Below are 20660 nucleotides of genomic sequence, written 5' to 3' on the forward strand. Positions count from 1 at the left end.
AAAATCTATAGACATAATAGAAATGTTATATTTTCATTATTCAGAGTCTATATGACAAAAGATATTACATACATTACACTTTCATAAATGTTTATCTTGAAACTATAGCATGTAACTCTAATTGATAACAACAAAATAAATGCCTTATGGGCTTACATCTTCCCAAGTTATCACTTGGTTACAACAAAAGAAGAGTCCTAGCTCTACACATATAAAGCGCTCGGCTTGAATTTACATTAAACACAAAACAAAATATGCAAAATGGAACCTTCAGCCCCTAAAGCTCCCAAGCTAAGGCCTTGGAGGCGGCATGTCACCTGTACCTGAAAATGGTTTCTCAAGTAGGGTAAGCCCAAGCCTAGTAGAGATATGCTAAACAATATATAAGATTTAACTAAAATATCAGCATCAGATAAGTGTGCAATATTCTTAACCAACACATATTCTTTACAAGGCCGTTCAATACAGATAACAAATACTTCAATTCATTTCCATTTCATCCATTACAGGTAAATCTATCAACCAAATTCATTATTATCAAAACAACCAAAATGAGACTACAACTCAATGGTTCACAATTCAATACATTCATCAATCCAACACTTCTATTTCTTGCCATTTTACGGAATCACATCCAAGGGAACCGGCACCCATAAACATATAAGATTTCGGGACTTTCACCCAGGACACTCCGGCCAACTTAATTCTCAATGGAGTCCATCGCCTATCTCCTCCCACACAATGGAGTACATCTCCTATCTTCTCCTAAACAATGATACATATACAATGTATTTAAACATGTTGTCATATACAATGACTAATCATATCACATATTCAATGATTTAGTCAAACCGTTATATTCAATGACATAGTTCACTTGATTAGTTTCAATCTTCTTAATCCTCATGCAGTTTCTACAACAATCATAATTATCCTCCACCGATAGCCCAAAATAGATATTTCTAAACAGATAAATAAATCTATCAACAGATAATTTATCAAATTCTCGTATGTGGGTGATTTATCAAATCTAACTACACCATTCAATCACATATTCCCCCAATTTCATAATTCCCAAACCAATTTCGTTATTTATACAAAATAATTATTTAGTTCAAATTAGGGCAATCTTCCCCATTTCCCAAATATTTCACCCAAGACCAAATTTCACCAATTATACCCAAGCAATATCATGTTCAAGACCTCTCATATACATACAGTACCAAATATGGAAAGCCCCTCTTTCAAACCTTAAGTTCAAACCCTAGTATCACCCAAATGCTTCCAAATCCCACAATTTATACAAAATCACAAATAACTAGGTTAAAACTCATAAAAAAGAGTAGAATATCCCTACCTCAAGGCAAGGAGACCAAAGGAGATTATGAAGAGCTTCAAGAATGCCCCAAATTCGCTTTTGCTCGGATCAAAGGAAAGCCCTTGAGATGCTCCAACACTTTAACAAAGGGACTAGGGTTGAGAGACACTTAGATCTAGGGTTATTTGTAGAGAGAGAGAGTGTTTTAGAGAGAGAGACAGTTGATCTAGGGTTTTTAGGAGAAAAGAAATCAAAAAGTGAAACAAAATCACACTGCTGCGAATTGATATACGCGACCTTCGCTCAAGCGAAGGAGTTGTCGCTTAAGCGACCAGACACAACAAGTAACCTCGCTCGAGCGCAAGAAGCGTCACTCGAGCGCAGAATGCAAAGCTTCAGGTCTACCATAGACGCAGATGCACGCTCGAGCGCAAGAAGTCTCGCTCGAGTGAAGAAACAATTTCACAAGACTTGCTCAAGCGCAAGAAGCCTCGCTCGAGCGAAGAACTTACATCTTCCCAGAAAAGCTGCGTCTGGGAAAGAAACTTGAAGACCCTCAGTTCTTACTCGAGCGCAAGAAACCTCGCTCGAGCGAAAAGGCAAATTACACAAGGCTCACTCGAGTGCAAGAAGCCTCGCTCGAGCGAAGAGGCCAAAATCTGAGCAACAACCATTTGAACCAACTAACAACCAAACTATTCCAAACTCACCCAACAAGTCTCAAAACTCAAATTCAAAGAATTAAAGGAAAGAAACAAGATGTAGACAACAACATACAGTCACGAAACTCGAGTCCGGAACACAATAAAGGTCGGGGTAAAACCGGGATCACTATATATTATTTAAATTATCTAATATTACTTATTTAGTTTATCTAATACTCGTATAATTTTATTGGCAATGCTAAGAAATCAGAGCTCTACTGCTAATTTAAACATACAGTAAAATAAAACACCTTTTAAAAATAAAATAGAAATTTAGATTTTCTAGGACAAAATATTTATGGAGAAATTACAAAAAATCAAAAAAAAAATTTCGAGTTTAAACCTTATAGCAAAATAAACCCTGAGTTTTTAATTTTCTCATTTAAACCCTAAACTTTTGATTTATTTTTAATCTAAACCATTTTCCTATTTCCATTAAGTAAAATTGATAAAAGAAAAAAAAAGAAAAAAAAGAAGCATTTTAGTTATTAAACTCAATGAAAATTTTATATATTTTATGAATACCTACATTGAGTTTAATGATTAAACCACAATTTTTCTATCAATTTTACTTAATAAAAATAGACAAAAAGTTTAAATTGAAAAGAAATTAAAAGATTAAGGTTTAAATTAATAAAATTAAAAAATAAAAATTTATTTTGTTTGAAGGCTTAAACCTTGAGTTTTTTAGGTAATTGCCCCAATCTTTATTAGATAGTGTCTATTATTAATTTATAATACTTATACTGACATTCTATTTTTGTAATCATTTAAGAGACTAAATAAGTTTGAATTTATTACTTTAGGAATTTAGTAGATTTAATTGATAGTACAGAAAGTAAATAGATTTTGATTTATATATTGATAATTTATACATTAAATAGATAATTTGATAATAGTTTAAACGTAGAAAGAGAAATAAACTCTAAAAACAAAAATAGAAGTGAAGTATAATTTAAAACAAAAATATTTATTTTAAAATAATAAACATAATTAGATAATATAATTATAATTATCAAAGGGGAATTTTTTTTAAGATCCTGATATTAAAATTTTATAAGATAAATGACATTCAATATTTTCATAATAGTTGGGATCCCTCAACATTTTCACAAAGAAAATTCGACACAGTGAAATTTCGCTCCAACATAGAGAAATTTTAATTTTTATAGAGAAATTTATCTGATATGATCACAGAGAATTTCTTTAGTCTGATCACAGAAAAATTTTATCGATGGACTTTAACTAATAAAAAAAAAATTAGATCTTTTCTATTACTTAAAGTTAGAGATGAATGTTTCACTAGTTTTCTATTATAAAATTAATTTGAATTTTTAAGAAAGACAGTGTTTGGAAAGTCAACTTTAGACTTTTTTTTTGGCTAAAATTCATATAAAAGATAAAATAAATTAAAATAGTTAATAAGATAAAATATTATACTAAATCTATAATCACTTTACTTTTTTTTCTCACAAATATCGTATTTAATTATAAAAAAATTTAATTTTTCTTTAAATATAAATATTTTAATCTATTAAAATAATTGAAAACTAAACAGTCATCTTTTAATCAAGGCCAGAATTTGAAAGGAGAATCATCCAATCCAAACAGAGAGGACTATGAATGGCTAAAGTGGAGCCTACCAACGGCATTGATTTTTTAAAAAGCGTAGTTATGTCCGGACCAAAGTAAGACCGAGGAGTGTTTGGGGAAGAAGTTTTTTAAATTTTTTTTAGATAAAATAGTATTAAAAAATAAAATAAATTAAAATAATTAATAAAATAAAATATCATATTAAATTTATAATTATTTTATTTTTTTTCTCATAAATATCACATTTAATTATAAAAAAAATTTAATTATTTTCTTAAACACAAAAATTTTAATATTTTAAAATAATCAAAAAACTAAAATAACCTTATAAGATAACAACTTTCTAAACACTCACCAAGTACTGGTTCTGTTTGGCATTGATTATTTTGATTACTTTAACTATAAAAAATAAAATGTAGTAAAAAATTAATGAAATAAAATATTATATCTAAATTATAATTATTTTATTTTTCTTCTAAAAAAACCTATTTCAAATTATATTTTTTAATCTCAAATTAAAATAATTAAAAAATCAAAAAATAAAAATAAAAACCAACCTCCCAAACGAAGAGGAGAGAGAGAGAGAAAGAAAAGGCAAAGGAAGAAGAGAGGGAAGGTGAGAGAACAAAAAAAGTCATCAATTGTTGTTTTGAAAATTCAACTGCTCCAAATTCTCCAATTCCTTTTCACAAATCCCTCAAGAATAAAAACCCCCCTCCCAAACCCTTCATCCTTCTGTACCCAGATCTCATTTTCATCTGATTTCTATCAAATTGCCTCTGCATCCGATCCATCTCTCATGCCTTTCCAATGGTGTTTTTGGCTTTTTTTGCAACAAGAACAAATCAAATTCTTCACCTGTTTGTATAAAAATCTGCTCTTATCAGTCTTGTTGTAGCCTTTAATTCTTCTCTCTTTCTCTCTCTCACAATTTTCTTCTGATTGTTTTAATTACTCCTTCGTTTCTTTAAAGTCTCCCGGTTCAATTTCAAATTTTCAAACCCATTTCATTAAATTCAGCTCCTTTCACAACCCAACTATTTTCCCACACTTTGCAGGAAAAACAAATAATTTTCTCCACAAGTGGACTCTTCCTGTTTCTCTTAGCCTCCCAACTTCAAATTCCCATCTTGATCTGCCTAACTTGTTGGCAATTGAGCAATGGGAATTCAAAAAGACACAGTTAAATTCAATGTTGGAGGCAAGATCTTCGAAACCACAGCAACAACACTTGCCAATGCCGGCCGAAATTCCCTCTTCGGCACAATGTTCGACGAGAATTGGAACCTCCAAACCCACAATTTCGATGAATACTTCATCGATCGTGATAGAATTCATGTATTATTGATTGATGTATTGATATTTTTCTGTCTATTACAAATGGTTCCTTATATAGATGTAAGTGTAGTGGATGGTGGTGGTAGGTGAGTGTAGTAGGTGAGTGTGTGGTAGGTGATGGTAAGTGTGTGGTAGGTGATGGTAAATTATACAATGTACATTAACAGCCCCCCTCAAACTCAAGGAGGATAGGTACTAGCCAACTTGAGTTTGGAGAGAGTAACAAAACAGAAAAATAAGCTGACAAATAAAATTAAAAATGGGATAGGAGACACTGTATGGTTGTGTCAGACCGTTGTAGAAGACACGGTATGGTCGTGTCGGACCGTTGTAGCAGACAGTTTACGGGGTCATGTCGGACCGTTGTAGCAGACAGTTTACGGGGTCATGTCGGACCGTTGTAGCCGACACTGTGTGGTCGTGTCAGACCGTTGTAGAAGACAGTTTATGGGGTCATGTCGGACCGATGTAGCAGGACAGTTTACGGGGTCATGTCGGACCGTTGTAGAAGACAGTTTACGGGGTCATGTCGGACCGATGTAGCAGGACAGTTTACGGGGTCATGTCGGACCGTTGTAGCAGACACTGTGTGGTCGTGTCAGACCGTTGTAGAAGAGGTTGTGGTGGTGCACAGTGCGCCATAAGCGACTTATACATGATACTGTGTATAACCCCCCCTCAAACTCAAATAGGTGTGAAGATAGAAACCTATTTGAGGTTGAAACAAAGGGATTGATAAAGCTGACCGGTGTAGAAGACACTGTATGAGTGTGTATATAGGCGGCCCAAAAAAAAATATACATGGATGTAGATATCGAGCCCTCAAAAGTCGTGCCCTCAAAAGGTGTGCCCAATCTGTCAAAAGGCGTGCCATCAAAAGGCGTGCCCGATGCATCAAAAGGCGTGCCAGATATGATGGCGAGGCACGTGAGTGCCTTGGCTGGCGTGCCAGGTTTGTCTGGCGTCAAGAGGCGCGCGATGCGCGTGGCTGCCTCGGCTATATAACCAAGACTGAACCTGAGGCTGAGGCAGAGACTGAGACAAAAAACCTGCGAATTTCTCTGAAAAACTCTTCGTTGTGCTGAGAGAGAGAGTCTGTAACACTCTGTTGCGAGAGATAGTCTGTAATACTCTGTTGCCCAGAAAATGGCCTCGTCTTCCCAGAGTCTGCTCACTCTCTTTCCAGATCTCAACGAGTCAACAAGAGAGAAAACTGGTGCGGTGTCCCGTGAACCTCAACCAAACACCACTGGGTTTGCTCCGTTGAACTTTCCGATGCAGTCGGTGGAGCAAAAAATGGCAGTGCAAACGGATGTGGAGGCGAATCAGTATACTTTGAAGGCATGTGTGGAGTCCATGACGGCGGTCACAAACTTGTCGCACCGGCTGCAGAGTAGGACAAATGAGGTGCAGCAATTAAACTCCCAGCTGGCTCTGCTCCAACGCATGTATAAGGATGCGCGAGCAGAGATAAGTGTGCTAAAGGCGGAAAATAAGGAGCTGAAGCGGAAGGCTACCGTGATGTTCCGATTTGGAGGTCCACCAGATGCGGGAGTGGAGGAGCAGAGAGGAGGCAACTGGCTTGGTGGTCGAGGAAGCACAGAGGCAGCACCGGCAAGGGACACCCAAGAGAAAAGCAAGAAGAAGAGACCCGCAGCAGAGTAGAGAAGAAAAATCCCACTGTGGGTGTGGTTGTTTTGTTTGTGTGTCTGTTTTTGTTTTGTTTTTTTTGTTTTGTTTTTTTTTTGTTTGTTTGTTTGTTTTGTTTTGTTTTTTTTTGTTTTTTTTTTTGTTTTTTTGTTTTTTTTTTTTTTTTTTTGTGTAAAATTGGGATCGGGGTGGATCCCTGAGATGAATAAAATATGGGTTGTTGTGTAAATTGGTAAAATTTGTTTTTGTTTTTGTTTTGTTTTTTTTTTTTTTTTTTTGTGTTGAGCATGAGGATGATGAATAGATAAAGATGAATAAAAATAAGAAAGGTGAGAGTGGGATAATAAAAATAATAAAAATAATAATAATAAAAATGTATGAATGGAGGAAGCATGTGCGCGGGTGGGTGGAAAAGGGACCAGAGAGAGAGGAATGTGAGTGGTGTGGGTCGGTGTCGTGTTGTCTGTATTGGGGTGTGAAAGTATGGTGTGTGGGGGTTGTGGAGTCTGACAAAGTAAAAAAAATGAGAATCAGGAGAGGGGTGCGACTTTTGTCTGTGTAGAGAGAGGGTTGGTTGGGAAATAATAAAAATAATAATAATAAAAATATATGAATGGGAAAGCCTGGTGGGAGAGAGATGAGTGGGCACCCCGGTTTTGTTTTCTCTGTGCGTCTTTATTCTCCGCAAGAGAGAGAGAGATGGTGAGGTCCCCCTCTCGCCCGTCTGTACTGTCTTCTCCAATCTGCGTCAGAGCTGTGATTGCCGAAGAGGGCTTCGCGATTCCCTCAGTCGAATCGCTAGCAACGAGAGGAATCTCTGGCACCGACTCGATGCGGTGGCCGCGAGCCATGACGAGGGAGGGAACGGCGGAGCGGTTCTGGTTGATGGTGATGCGGCGGTGCCAGCGGTCGCCAGATCTTCGTCGGAGCGAACATGCGGCCGCCGCGACACATGGTTCCGAAGGCACCTGGGAGACGGCGTAGGGCTGGCGACTGTGCTTGGACATGTTGGTGTGGACGAAGGTGATGATATCGGGGCGGATCGAGGATTGCATGACGTCCGGCAAGGGGAGGGTGTTGGTGGCGCCGTCGGTGACTATGTCGGAGTCGAGGTTGTGGACGGAGACCCGAGGGCGGGCCGCGGCCATTGCTGGTGGCGGAGGCAGGATGGATAGAGGAGGAGGGAGGTGATCTAGGGTTGTTGAGTACAGAAAGCGAGAAGGTGATCTAGGGTTGGTGTGTAGAAAATTCTAGCGGACTAGGTTGAGGTCCGGCGGGCGGCTAAGGCGAGGTTGCCGCCCGCCGGTGAAGCGAAAAAAAATACTAAGTTCTTAACCTTGCTCTGATACCATGATAGAATTCATGTATTATTGATTGATGTATTGATATTTTTCTGTCTATTACAAATGGTTCCTTATATAGATGTAAGTGTAGTGGATGGTGGTGGTAGGTGAGTGTAGTAGGTGAGTGTGTGGTAGGTGATGGTAAGTGTGTGGTAGGTGATGGTAAATTATACAATGTACATTAACAGATCGAAACCCGGATTGCTTTGCAGTCCTCCTAGACCTACTCAGAACAGGGGAGCTCTGTATCCCCTCCAACATCCCTGAAAAGCTCCTCCACAGAGAAGCCCTGTTTTACGGCCTCCTCGACCATGTCCGGACCGCGAAATGGGGCCAATTCGATGGAAACAGGCTCCGGTTTTCGCAGTCTGTGATGGGCCAAGCACCTGGCGACGGCACCGCCATCCGGGCCGGCCCGGATGGCGGGTGCTGTGTAGTACATGGTAGTATGGTACATGTCTATGATTGGATGCTAGAAGAGCACCCCCCAATCAATCTTGACTACCAGAGAGTTAATGATGTCGGTTGGATCGAATCGGAGACTGTCGTGGTCACCGCATGTGAGCGGTTAGGCCGCGGCGGTGGCGGGATGGGTCTGTTTAGTGCAGGAACAGGGGAGCTCAGGCATAGATTTCAAGTAACTCATGATGATCAAGTGAAAAGCTACACTGCTGGTGCTTTGAGTTTTAGCTCAGATTACAAGATTTTTAGTAGTTGTAAAGGTAGGAGCAATGAGTATGGGATTGGTGTTTGGGACCAAATCACTGGAAAACAGATTGATTTTTACTATGAGCCAATTGGGTGGTCACTGGGTGAGGCTGATAGGCTGCAATTTTTACATGGCACTAACTGTTTGTTAGTTGCAACTCTGTTTCCCATGAAGGACAATTGTTACATTAGTCTGTTGGATTTTAGGGATAAAAGTATGGTTTGGTCTTGGTCTGACGTTGGAGCTCCGGCAACTGACGAGAGACGGGTCCGGGACGCCATAGCAATGGAGGAGACCGGATCGATATGCGTGGTGAATGAGTATGAGGATTTGGGGTTCATGGACTTGAGGAGTAGTGGTGGGAGTGTGAGGTGGTGCTCGAGGAGCCGGTTGATGAAGGGGAAGATGCCCGAGGAACCGTGTTACCCTAAACTCGCCTTGCACGATGGGCATCTTTTTTCGTCGATGAATGATAGTATTTCAGTGTTTTGTGGTTCGGATTGGGTGTTAACATCGAGGCTTCGCCAGAGTTATGGTGGCTCAATTTGTGATTTTTCGGTTGGTGGTGATAGGCTTTTTGCTCTTCATAGTGAGGAGAATGTGTTTGACATATGGGAGACGCCACCTGCTCCGATCACTTAATTGCGTGTTTTTTTATTTTGATCTTAATTGGTTTTCTAGCCTTTTTTTTCTTTAAATTTGTAGAAGATGGAGTTGGAGATGATGCTTATAGGTAGTATGTGCTGTGTATAAATGACAAAGTAATGAAACTAATTGCTCAACTATCATAATTTGAAATCTTTGTTTCCCTCCACTAAATGCATTTACAGGTTAAGGATCTACTTACACAGTTGCATTTATTGTCATGTATTTTTCTTCTTTATTTTGCTTTTTTTTGTTTTGTGTAGTACAAGGCACTCTCATTCTCTTTTGGACCTTATTTTCTTTTGACCCCTAGCTTTTACAAAGTTGATTCCTCTTCTTATTCCCGAGAGAGAGAGAGAGAGAGAGAGAGAGAGAGAGCAGTTCAACTGCTTGGGTGGTGAACAGATTTTGAGGTAGCTCACTTGGAAAAAATTTGGTAGGGTTTGCTTTGCTTTCATTCCAGTTTGATGTGTCAGTTTGTGAACTATATGCAAGATCACATATACCTTGAATCTTTCTCTTGAGCGTTTTGGGGGCACCAAATCTGCATATGATCACAACCACATCAACAAATCATGACTGCTTTCTTTTTAATGTCTTTACCATTCAAGCAGTCATCCTTTGTTCAAGGGTACCTTTGCTTTTGTCAATTTTTTATGACACTAAACTAAGAGGACTATCACTTAGGGTTGGCCTAGTAAATAAAATGCTCCCTTATCAGCTGTGATGCTCATATTGGAGTTTGACCACATCACTAAGGGTTAACTTAATAGATGAAGTGCTCTCTTATCAAGTGTGATGCCCAAATTCGAGTCTTATCATTACGTAAATCACTTAGTGCACGAGACTTATACTATAGTGAGATTTGAGAAATATAATATGTACACCATGCTACTTCTAATTTTGGAGAAACTGTGTTATTTTTGTGACTCAAACCCATGTTATGAGTGACGTTAACGACAAGTCTTACTGTTAGGCCAAACTGTCCTTTTGTTATATTTAAAAATAAAAAATAAAAAATTAAAACTAATAGGGCTCCCTCTATCCTTGTGCAACTTTGAAATATTCATCAAACTGCAGTAGATTAAATTATGTTCGAACTCCTACAAAAGGAACAAATCCCAATTTAATCAGAGCCCCATGAAGCAATATAAAACTCATTTTGCATTAAAGCCAGCAGTTTTTCAACTAAACAATAGAAAAACAAGCCTACTCTAGTGAATTTTTAAAAATTTCTGTCATTAATGTTGATAATAAATTATGCTAAAATATGATTGGCTTAGTTCAAGTCAAAAGATTTGTTAGCATTGCACCTATATACAAGTCAATAGCATGAATATTTTAATAAAAAACGAAACTCTGGAAGGAGAAATCATTGTCTCACAGCAAATGGTTCCAAACAATGTATCTTACATTTTGTATATATATAAATTCATAAGCTGAGAGTTCTGACATCAGATCAATGTCTGTAGAAATCAATATTAAAAGCCAACATTTACTGATAATGTCGCGAGAAAGTTTTGTTAATCCAACAAATAATCCACGCTCAATGTGCAAAATTCAGAAGTTGTGCCCGAATCACAACATGAAGCTTCCTACAATGTTTCTTTTCTTTTTTTTTTTTTGAAGCATGCAGTTAATTTGAACAGAAAGGAGAAGAACAGCAGATAAGAAAGAATGAATGGACAACATGAGGCACATCAACGAATCAAGCATAATCAGACATTGTAATTTTGCTCGAAGGCAAGTTCGTTGAAAGGCGATGTAATTTGCTCCTTGTTGTAAGCGTGGCATATCGTCAATATGGTCTTCATTAGACGCCAATTCCAAGTAGGCTCGTTCAGATACTGTTGGTGACAAGAAAAACTAGATAGATGAAAAGAACAAGTTTGTCAGCATCATTAGGGAACTTATGGACACCATTGTGATTATTTGTAATTATTTATTTTTTGTGCGTAGCGCGCATTTGTGTATGGAGAAGGGAGTGCTTCATGATTCATTCAAAGGATGGAATGTGCTTTTTAATGTTGACATAAATAAAAAGGAGCAAGTTCAAACTTGAAATAAAGAAATGGAAATGTAACATAATATTCAGGCATAGAGCTGTATTTTGAGAAAGAATTTCAAGAGATTCATTTGTGTCGAAATATCAAACAAATAAAAAATTTGACAAATTTAAAATTGACACAAATGCGTATAGAAGCATTCAAAATAGACAAGGAAGTAGATTTTTACCCACCCAAAAGTGAAAACCCAACCATGGCATTATCCAGAACTAGATTCATCGTATGATCCCCATCTGATAGACAATCAACAGCGATCCAATGGTGATGAATGCAAAAACACAAGCCAAGATTATCTTCATCCTCTTAACTTCATTTGGCCTGAACTTTGTTTTTGTATTGAAGTGCCATGTCAGCTTATTAACATGCTTAGTAATGTTAATGTAAACATATCATGAAATTGGACTGCTTAAAAAAATCAGTAATGATACACTAGGAGACAAATTGCAATTCTAGTAATATCATAATGCTTCATTCATTTTCTTTAACAGTGAGCTATAGACATCCAAGGCCGAAATGGGACATAGCCACATATAACGGCCTTCTGTAAAACTGGAGATGAATCAAACTCCTCTGTCCAAACAAGTTGCCAAGCTGTAACTTCAAACAACATAGAATGATAAGGGATACAAATGTGAATTTACAGAATGTAGAAGTGAAGATGAATAAAGGATACATGCATAAATGTGCACATGGACTGTATGGATTATACACATTGATGTGCAAGTAAATGTATGTTTCCAAAAACAATCATTTCAGGGAAAGAGAATAACAACCAACGCCTTTGCGTAGCTACTATAACTTCTGATTAAATCCTGCTTTCATCCACATTTTCAAGAATGATTTGTGTGCACAATCATGGCCTATAACAACGAACTTAACAATGGAGAGAAGCAAAAAAAATTTAGAGATTTGGCTGGATGTGCAGAAGGACATATTACTCATGGAAAGCAAAGCGGTGACAATTGCAGTCCCCGTCCATGCCCAAGCTAGAGGTAGTAGAAACCATGGGGCTTTGGAGATCCTGGAAAGCCCCAAGACATTAAGAAGTGGCAGATATTAAAAAAGACTTCCATGCTTTCACATCATCAATCTCAAACACTTTAAACAAATTTTAAGCAGAAAAAAGACTTTAGAAAGCCACAAAAACTAAATACCGATCAGCTTTGCGTTTGCAAACTAGCAAGTACATGAGACGGGTATCTTTTGTAATTTATTTTGGACATGTTCCAAAACTTCTCTGTCAAAATGATGGAAATAACAAAGAACTGAATGAAAGAAAACAACAAATGAGCAATTAAAAGTTTGTTATAGAAACCAACTCTCAGTTTCAACATTCAAGATTTGATTTGGTTTGCTAATAATTAAAGTGAACAAGTCTTTTTAATTTATATGAATTAGAAAACAAAATATTTTGCTGAGGAATGAAATTGACTTAGGGGAAGGATCAAGATTGAATTTTAGCCAAATCAATTTGTGGGAAAGGAAATATAAGCTTTGTATTCACTTCATTTTTTAAAATCAATGAAGATATTACAATGTGACATTATCAACGTGGTGCTCCCAATAAATGAGGAGGCCTAAAACACGCCAAGGTGGGTCATTCTTTGTCACCCAACTATCTAATCAAGGAGATGTAGAACTTTCATGGATTTTTATAGAAATTTTATAATTTTATTTATTTATTTTAATTTATAGTTTGATTAGAATTTTAGTGGGTTTGCGGGCTTTTTTGGCTATTTTAGTCATAACAAACAAAACATCACATCCAACCCATAATCATTACATTCTTCTCTCACAAAAAAACTCAAAAAAGCCAAAAAGCCAAAAAGCCCTTCCCAAACCAAGCTTTTAAGCTCAGGCTAAAAAAGCCAAAAAAGCCAAAAAGCCAAAAAGCCAACCCACTTCCCAAACGGAGGTTTAGTTTCTTACTCTAGGGATTCTAATTACAAAATAATTTTATGATTTAGTTTCCCACTGTGAATTAGTGTTTCTAGCCTATAAATATTAGGTCTTTGCATTGTACTCGTTGACTTTGAATTATTGATATTGAGTATTAGGTTGTGGCAGTTTTTGTTTGGAAAAGTCTGGGAACCCAAACATATCTATCTAGAATTTTCTGATGAAGATTAAATTTGTGTAGTGTAGTGTCTATATGTAAACTAAATTTGAACCACAAGGTAATAATTGTAGATAATTTTTGAACAGTTAAGTTTGGGTTTGTAATATGGTTTTGTTAGGGATGTAGCCTTGTTCTTCTTTTTCCTCTGCTTCTCTCTCTTCTCTTTTCTTAAGGTGTTCTACATGATAAGGTAGGCCAACATTGTCCCATTCGTTAGGTTTTCCGTAATGTCATTGGTTAGGAGCACCATGTGGACAATATCACATGATTCTTTAGGTTTATTGAATAATTACACCTATTATTTTGGCACTATATTTAAGATTTGTTTAAAATGCAACAGTTTGCTCTCTTTAGTGTGATTCAATGAATTCTTCATCCGGATGTTGATAATTATCGTTCGTTTGTTTTGATCATGTTCAATATTTTAGTTCCAATGTGTTTCTGTAACTATTATCAGTTTTGCTTAACCTACTTATTTAGCAGTCCAACATCATTCATTTGATTTTAATATCTTGCAAAATATTTAACTAGAAATCTTAGCCTCTATCTTTCCCTCCAAATCAACATCAACTGGAATAAAATTGTCCATTTACCCATCATGCCATTTTTATTTTAAAATTGTCCAACTCATTTGTAATTTTTTCACAAAAAAAAAAAAAAAAAGGACACCACCAATTGATTTTTCTTGAATAAAAGCTTACTAAACTGTCCATTTTTACCCATCATGCCATTTTTGTCCAAAACATTGTCCACCAAATACCCTATCTCCCTTATCATCCTTTAACTGAAATTGAAAATACATCTACAGTTGTCTTAATCAATAAGCTTATAAGTTGCCAATTAATTTCAATACATCATAGGCCTCTGCAGAAAGATGCAGCATGGCACCCCACATTCAATCCCATTGTGAACTATCTCAATAAAATTGCAGATCCACCTTTCCCATTGTAACACAAAAGGTCACTGTAGTACAACCAATTTGAAACAACTGATACCATAACATAACTACCTTTTTTCTTCAAATTTAAAAACAATCTGATACATGCTAACTAATTGAATACAAAAGCAACTTGAGTAATTTGTTTGAGCAAAAATAGTTCAAATTTCTCCCACTTGCATATAGGTCTTATTCCACGTAAGAATGGCTATATCCCCCCACCCCCACATCTCTCGCCTACCTTGCCCCAATGAAGAAGTAGGGCAGGGGACAAGTTTTGCTTCCCCACCTTGTTCTAACCCACCCTTGCCTTGTTTATATTTACTAAATAAATATATTTATATGTATACAATATATATATATATATATAAATGGGCAAATTACAAACGAAAATCTGGGTTTGATTGAACGAAAATCTGGCTATTTCCACCCACTGATGTTACTTCTGTGTCACAATTTAGCCTCTCCATCCATCTCCGTCTGATTGAACTAACGAAAATCTGGGCAAAATTTTTAGATTCAAACCCATATGTTCAAGCCATTGTATCTCTCTCGTCATAACTCCATTTCGCTTCATTTTTGTATCGTTAGATTCACCTCATGGCATAGTTTTGATTCCACTTGTTCCACCTGTTTTTGCATGTCATTGGAGCTCCGAAAGTTGGCCAAAAATAAGATTTTTCTCTTCTTTTTTTTTAATATTCAAACCCACATGTTTAAGCCCTTGTATCTCCCTCATCAAAACTCCATTTTGTCTCATTTTTGTGTTGTCGGATTCACCTCATGGCCTAGTTTTCATTCCACTTGTTCCACCTCACTTTGCATGTCGTTGGAGCTCCAAAAGTTGGCCACAAATATGATTTTTCTAACTTTTTTTTTAGATTCAAACTTACATGTTCAAGCCATTATATCTCCCTCGTCGAAACTCTGTTTTGCCTCATTGTCGCTTCGTTAGATTCACCTTATGGCTTAGTTTTTATTCCACCCATCATACGCCTTGTTCCATCTCTTTTTACGTGTCATTGAAGCTCCGAAAGTTAGCCAAAAATAAGATTTTTTTTTTTTTTCCGAATTCAAACTTACATGTTCATGCCCTTTTATCTTCCTCATCGTAACTCCATTTCGCCTCATTTTCAAGTCATTTGATTCACCTCATAACCTAGTTTTCGTTTCATCCCTCATACGCCTTATTCTACCTCTTTTTACGTGTCGTCTTAGCTTCGAAAATTTGCCAAAAATAAGATTTTTCTCTTCTTTTTTTTTGTCGCCAAATTTTGGACCTCCAATGGCATACAAAAAGAGATAGAACAAGGCGTATGAAGGGTGGAATGAAAACTAGGCCATGAGATGAATCCAACGATGCAAAAATGAGATGAAACAGAGCTACAACGAGAGAGATACAAGAATTTGAACATATGGGTTTGAATGGGGAAAAAAATGGAGAGAAAATCTTATTTTTGGCCAACTTTTTGAGCTCCGACGACACGCAAAAAGAGGTGGAATAAGGCGTATGAGGGCTCCAACAACACGAAAATGAGATGAAACAGAGTTTTGATGAGGGAGATACAAAGGCTTGAACATGTGGGTTTGAATCTAAAATTTTGTTTAGATTTCCGTTAGTTTAATCAGACGGAGATGGACGGAGGAGGGGCTAAATTGTGACACAGAAACAACATCAACGTTTTAATTGTTAAAATTGAAATCCTTGGATTTAAATTGAAAAACACGTAAAATCCTGAGTTTTTTTTTTTTTTTTTGTAATTTTCCCTATATATATTACTTAATTTTTTATAATATGATAAAATCAAAACTTAAAATATTTTACCTAGTATTGAATTTTACTCATTTATTTTTCATCTTACACATTAGTTTTATTATTTATAAATCACTATCCATAACATATTATATTACCTATCATTTTTATTAATATTTTAATTTTTAAATTATAAAATTAAGAGTTAATACTTAAAAGTCTTATTTACAAATGTTATGATAGTTCAAGTCCTATTTAAGATTTTTTGAACCAATAAGTCCTATTTAATAAAATTGAGAATATTATTAGTTTTTCTAAAATTTTAAAACTAAGAACATTATCAATTTTGCATAGTAATGTTCCAGATAATTGTTTCACTAATTGATGAAAAAAACAGAGTATGATATTAAACGTTTTTGCCCTTCTACTTATTGGTTTGATTCAACTATCTAATAAAACTGACAACATTAATAGTTTTTTTTTTTCCAATTTTAAAACAGAGAACATTATCAATTTTTTATTTTTATTTTTATTTTTAAAGTGTTTTCTTTTTAAGTTTTGCACATCAATGTTCCATCATCGTGCTCTTTTATAGATACAAAATTTCAAATTTTGCACAAAAATAAAATCTGTTTTTTCAATTTTTTTTTTAAAAAAAAACATTAGTTTTTTTTTTTTTTTTTTGCACACAATTTTTTTTTTTTAGTTTTTTCTATTTGAAAGTTGATGTTTTAAAGTTTTGAAAATCAAAATAAATCTTAAATCTTCATATTCCTTTATAGATAATCATAAATGATGAACAATCATTGTTTGAAAGGCAATTCCGATTATTAAAAATTTAATGGGATTTGAAGGTCTAAAAAATCTTAATTAGGACTTAATAGAGTATAAGTTTATAAATTAGAACTTGTGTAAATATTCCTAAAATTAACTTGCCTCCGCCCTGCCCTCGCCATCAGCCAGATTTCCATTTCAACATGTTGAGCCTGATCCATGTTTGTTGGGCTTCTTTTTTTGAGAATTTCTTTATATTAATTATGCACTGTTTTTAATATTCAAACACACAAATGAGTCAAAAAAAATAAAAATAAATAAATAATAATTCTACACAAAAACACCCATGTACGCATCATATGCAACTTCATCTTCTACAAATTTTAAAAAACAAACTGAAAACGAGTTAGATCAAAATGAAAGACACCCAGTTGCAAACTAGAACGCCACTAAGGTATGTTTGAGAACCTACTTAAATTAGTCAAAATAAGTTACTAACAAAAGTTCAAAAAAAAAAAAAAACATAAAGGTTCCTTCCCATTCTCTTTTGGTAAAAAATCAAAAATCATTCCTATACATTTCAATTTTTTTTCACCTCATATTATAGCGAGAAAACTAAAAGCATCACTTCCCAAACAAAGCCTAAGCAAACAACTAGCAGATTGGCTTCTGTGGCGTCTCCCATATATCAAACACATTCTGCTCATAGTGAAGAGCAAAAAACCTATCACCACCAACCGAAAAATCACAGATTGATCCTCCATTGCTTCTGCCAAGCCTGGATGTCGGTACCCAATATGGACCACAATACACCCAAATACTATGATTCATAGACAAGAAGAGCTGCCCATTATGAAATGCCAATTTTGGGTAACATGGTTCCTTCATCTTCAACTTCACTGTGGAGTTGTTTAGGCACCACCTAACACTCATGTCAATACTTCTCAAATCCAAGAACCCAAAATCCCCACATTCATTCACTAGGCATATAGAATTAGTCTCCTCCATAGCTATGGCATCTCTAAACTGCCACTAGGTTGTCGGATAATCATCTTCATTGTCTTCGTTTTTCGACCAATAAGACCAGAGCTGGATCATGTTTTTAACTCTAAAATCCGACAAATTAATGAAAGAGGAGCTCTGCCTCCTAGGTGACAGAGTAGCAACCATCAAACAATTGGTACCATGTAACCATTGCAACCTGTTTGCTTCACCAAGTGACCACCCATATTGGTCATAGTAAAACTCAATCTGCTTGCCAGTTAATTGATCCCAAACACCAATCCCATACTCCTTGTTGTTCTCACCTTTACAACTAGAAAAAATCTTGTAGTCTGAGTTAAAACTTAAAGCACCAGCAGTGTAGCTCTTCACTTGATGATCCTCATTGGTGACCTTAAACCTGTGCCTGAGCTCCCCTGTTACTGCACTGAATAGACCCATCCCACCACCGCCAGCGCTGACAACGATGGTCTCTGAATCGACCCAACCGATGTCATAAACTCTCTGGTAATCAAGATTGATTGGTGGGTGTTCTTCGAGCATCCAATCATAGACGTGTACCATAATATCATGCACTACACAGCAGCCACCATCAGGGCTGCCGCGAATGGCAGTGCCATCGCCGGGTGCTTGGCCCGTCAGGAATGTGTGAAAATTGGAGTCTGTTGCCATCAAATTAGCCACATTTGGCAGAGCAGACGTTGTCGAGGAGGCCGTAGAACAGGGCTTCTCTGTGAAGGAGTTTTTCAGGGATGCTGGAGGGGATATAGAGCTCCCCTGTTTTGAGGAGGTTGAGGAGTACTGCGAAACAATCTGGGTTCCGATCGATGAAGTACTTACCATCATCATCAGCAGAATTATAGGTTTGGAGGTTCCAATTCTTGTCGAACATTTTCCCGAAGAAGGAATTATGGCCGGCGTTGGCGAGGGTGGAGGTGGGGGTTTGGAATATTTTGCCACCAACGTTGAATTTTACTTGTATGTTATTGTGAATTGCCATTGTTGAAACAAGAAAAAAAATTTGGCAGACCCAGATGGGAATTTGAAAACAGGCTCGGCATTAAATTTATATTTTAGTTTGTCCTTTCGAATTCTTGTATCAAGCTTCAACACTTAGCTTCTTGGGATTCTAAATTTTACTGTTTTTTTGAATTCCTATGTCAAACACTTCATCTGTGTTTCCTTATACAGTTTCCCACCAAAAGCCATCACAATTATTGGGGGATCATTACCCCATACTATACATTGACAAGTTGTGCCACAAATTGAACTTCTTCTTGATTTCGGTAAAATAAAATAAAAATAAAAGGGTAAATTAGAAAATACAATTAGCGATGTTGAGGAAAAACATAGTGTTTTTCTGAAATGGCCCAAAAGTCAAGTTGCTTGAAATTACCAAGAGGAAGGTCTCGACGAAAGAAGTCCAGACCCAAAAAAATAACCGTAAACAAAGACTGGGGTGGAGCTTGTGCGCCCTCTGAAATTAGCGAGTGAGGACCACTCTCGGACACGTACCACACGTTCGTCTAGAGATTGAAGATGAGCAACTTTCACCAAAGCCAAAGTGTTTAAATATTATTTGAGGGATAATAAATACAAGGTGTGCCTTTGGCTGAGTAGATGAGACGCTGTAGTTTGTAATTGGTCAGGGGTTCAAAACCCCCCAGCTGCGCCCTAAAAGTTAATATTTTTTAGTGGAATATTATGCAGTGGTGGCGTCAGCGCTGACACAAGTAAACGGTGGCTGACAGGTGAATAGAATATTCCTTTGGTATAAGAGAATATTCCCTGAGTTTCTGAAAATTGCAGAGAGTCCCAAATTTTCAGAAAATTGTGGTGTGACCCAACTTTCGGGAAGTTTTTCAATGAGGGCCCCGGAAGTCCAGCGAAGGTTGGTCCTAGCTAAACAAACCATTGTAGACGCAACCACGAGGTCTGAATTGTAAGATTTTGAAGGGTTTTTTGAAGATTGCCAAAACATGGGAGTTTGTCATCTTTAATAGCCGGAGGAAAGTTATCGGATGTTATGGAACGCTGCAAATTCATTGAAGAGGTTAGAATAGGTAGATTCTGATCGGATTGGACAACCAGATGCAGATCGAGAGATAGATCATTGGAGATCAGGTTTGATCAAGTGGCGGATCAAGGGAAATCATGATTGGTCATGGGTGATTAGAGGATTGATGATTATCTCAGGAGTTGATCAAAAAATCTAGTTCAATTAGAGAGGAAGTCCACTTCATCAACGAACAAATGATTTGGATGAAAGTTTGGGGGAAAAAAATTTTATTTGAAAAAATAAATTTTCAAAGATACACCACCTGATTACATAATCTAAAATACCTCAATCCAAGCGTGTTGTTGTTAGTACAAGTGTATCGCCTCCAAAGTGATTCACCTTGCACCCTCTTGCTTTTGTTTTTGTGTGTGTTTTTCTATAGATCTTAAAAATTCTGATGGGCAATTTTTTGTATCAAATATGTTTGATATATATACACAACACATGATAAAGTTTGTATGCAGGTGGGATCCTTAGGGATCTCTATCTTTTAGTTGTGAGGATAAAATAAAAGATGTATATTTTATCTTGAATTTGTAGGATACAACTTATCCAATTTTTCATTTAATTATCTTTTAAATAGATAATATAGAACTGCCACTAATTGTAATAATGTTCATCAACACATTACAATTAAACCCCTAAAAGTA

General features: G+C 36.3%; 1 protein-coding gene and 1 pseudogene across 1 annotated transcript; one reads left to right on the forward strand and one right to left on the reverse strand.

Moving 5' to 3' along the window:
• The first annotated feature begins 4208 nt into the window (after positions 1-4208).
• LOC145824626 (BTB/POZ domain-containing protein At2g24240-like) lies at positions 4209-9453 on the forward strand. The gene is made up of 2 exons (XM_082924839.1): positions 4209-4939; positions 8135-9453. The coding sequence occupies exons 1-2, from the start codon at positions 4777-4779 to the stop codon at positions 9295-9297; spliced, it is 1326 nt and encodes a 441-aa protein (XP_082780965.1). The 5' UTR covers positions 4209-4776; the 3' UTR covers positions 9298-9453.
• Positions 9454-17480: 8027 nt separating this feature from the next.
• Positions 17481-19022, reverse strand: LOC114295931 (BTB/POZ domain-containing protein At2g24240 pseudogene; annotated as a pseudogene).
• Between the last annotated feature and the right edge of the window lie 1638 nt (positions 19023-20660).

Source organism: Camellia sinensis, chromosome 4, assembly GCF_055761805.1.
Source record: "Camellia sinensis isolate YWXY chromosome 4, ASM5576180v1, whole genome shotgun sequence".
Classification (NCBI taxonomy): domain Eukaryota; kingdom Viridiplantae; phylum Streptophyta; class Magnoliopsida; order Ericales; family Theaceae; genus Camellia; species Camellia sinensis.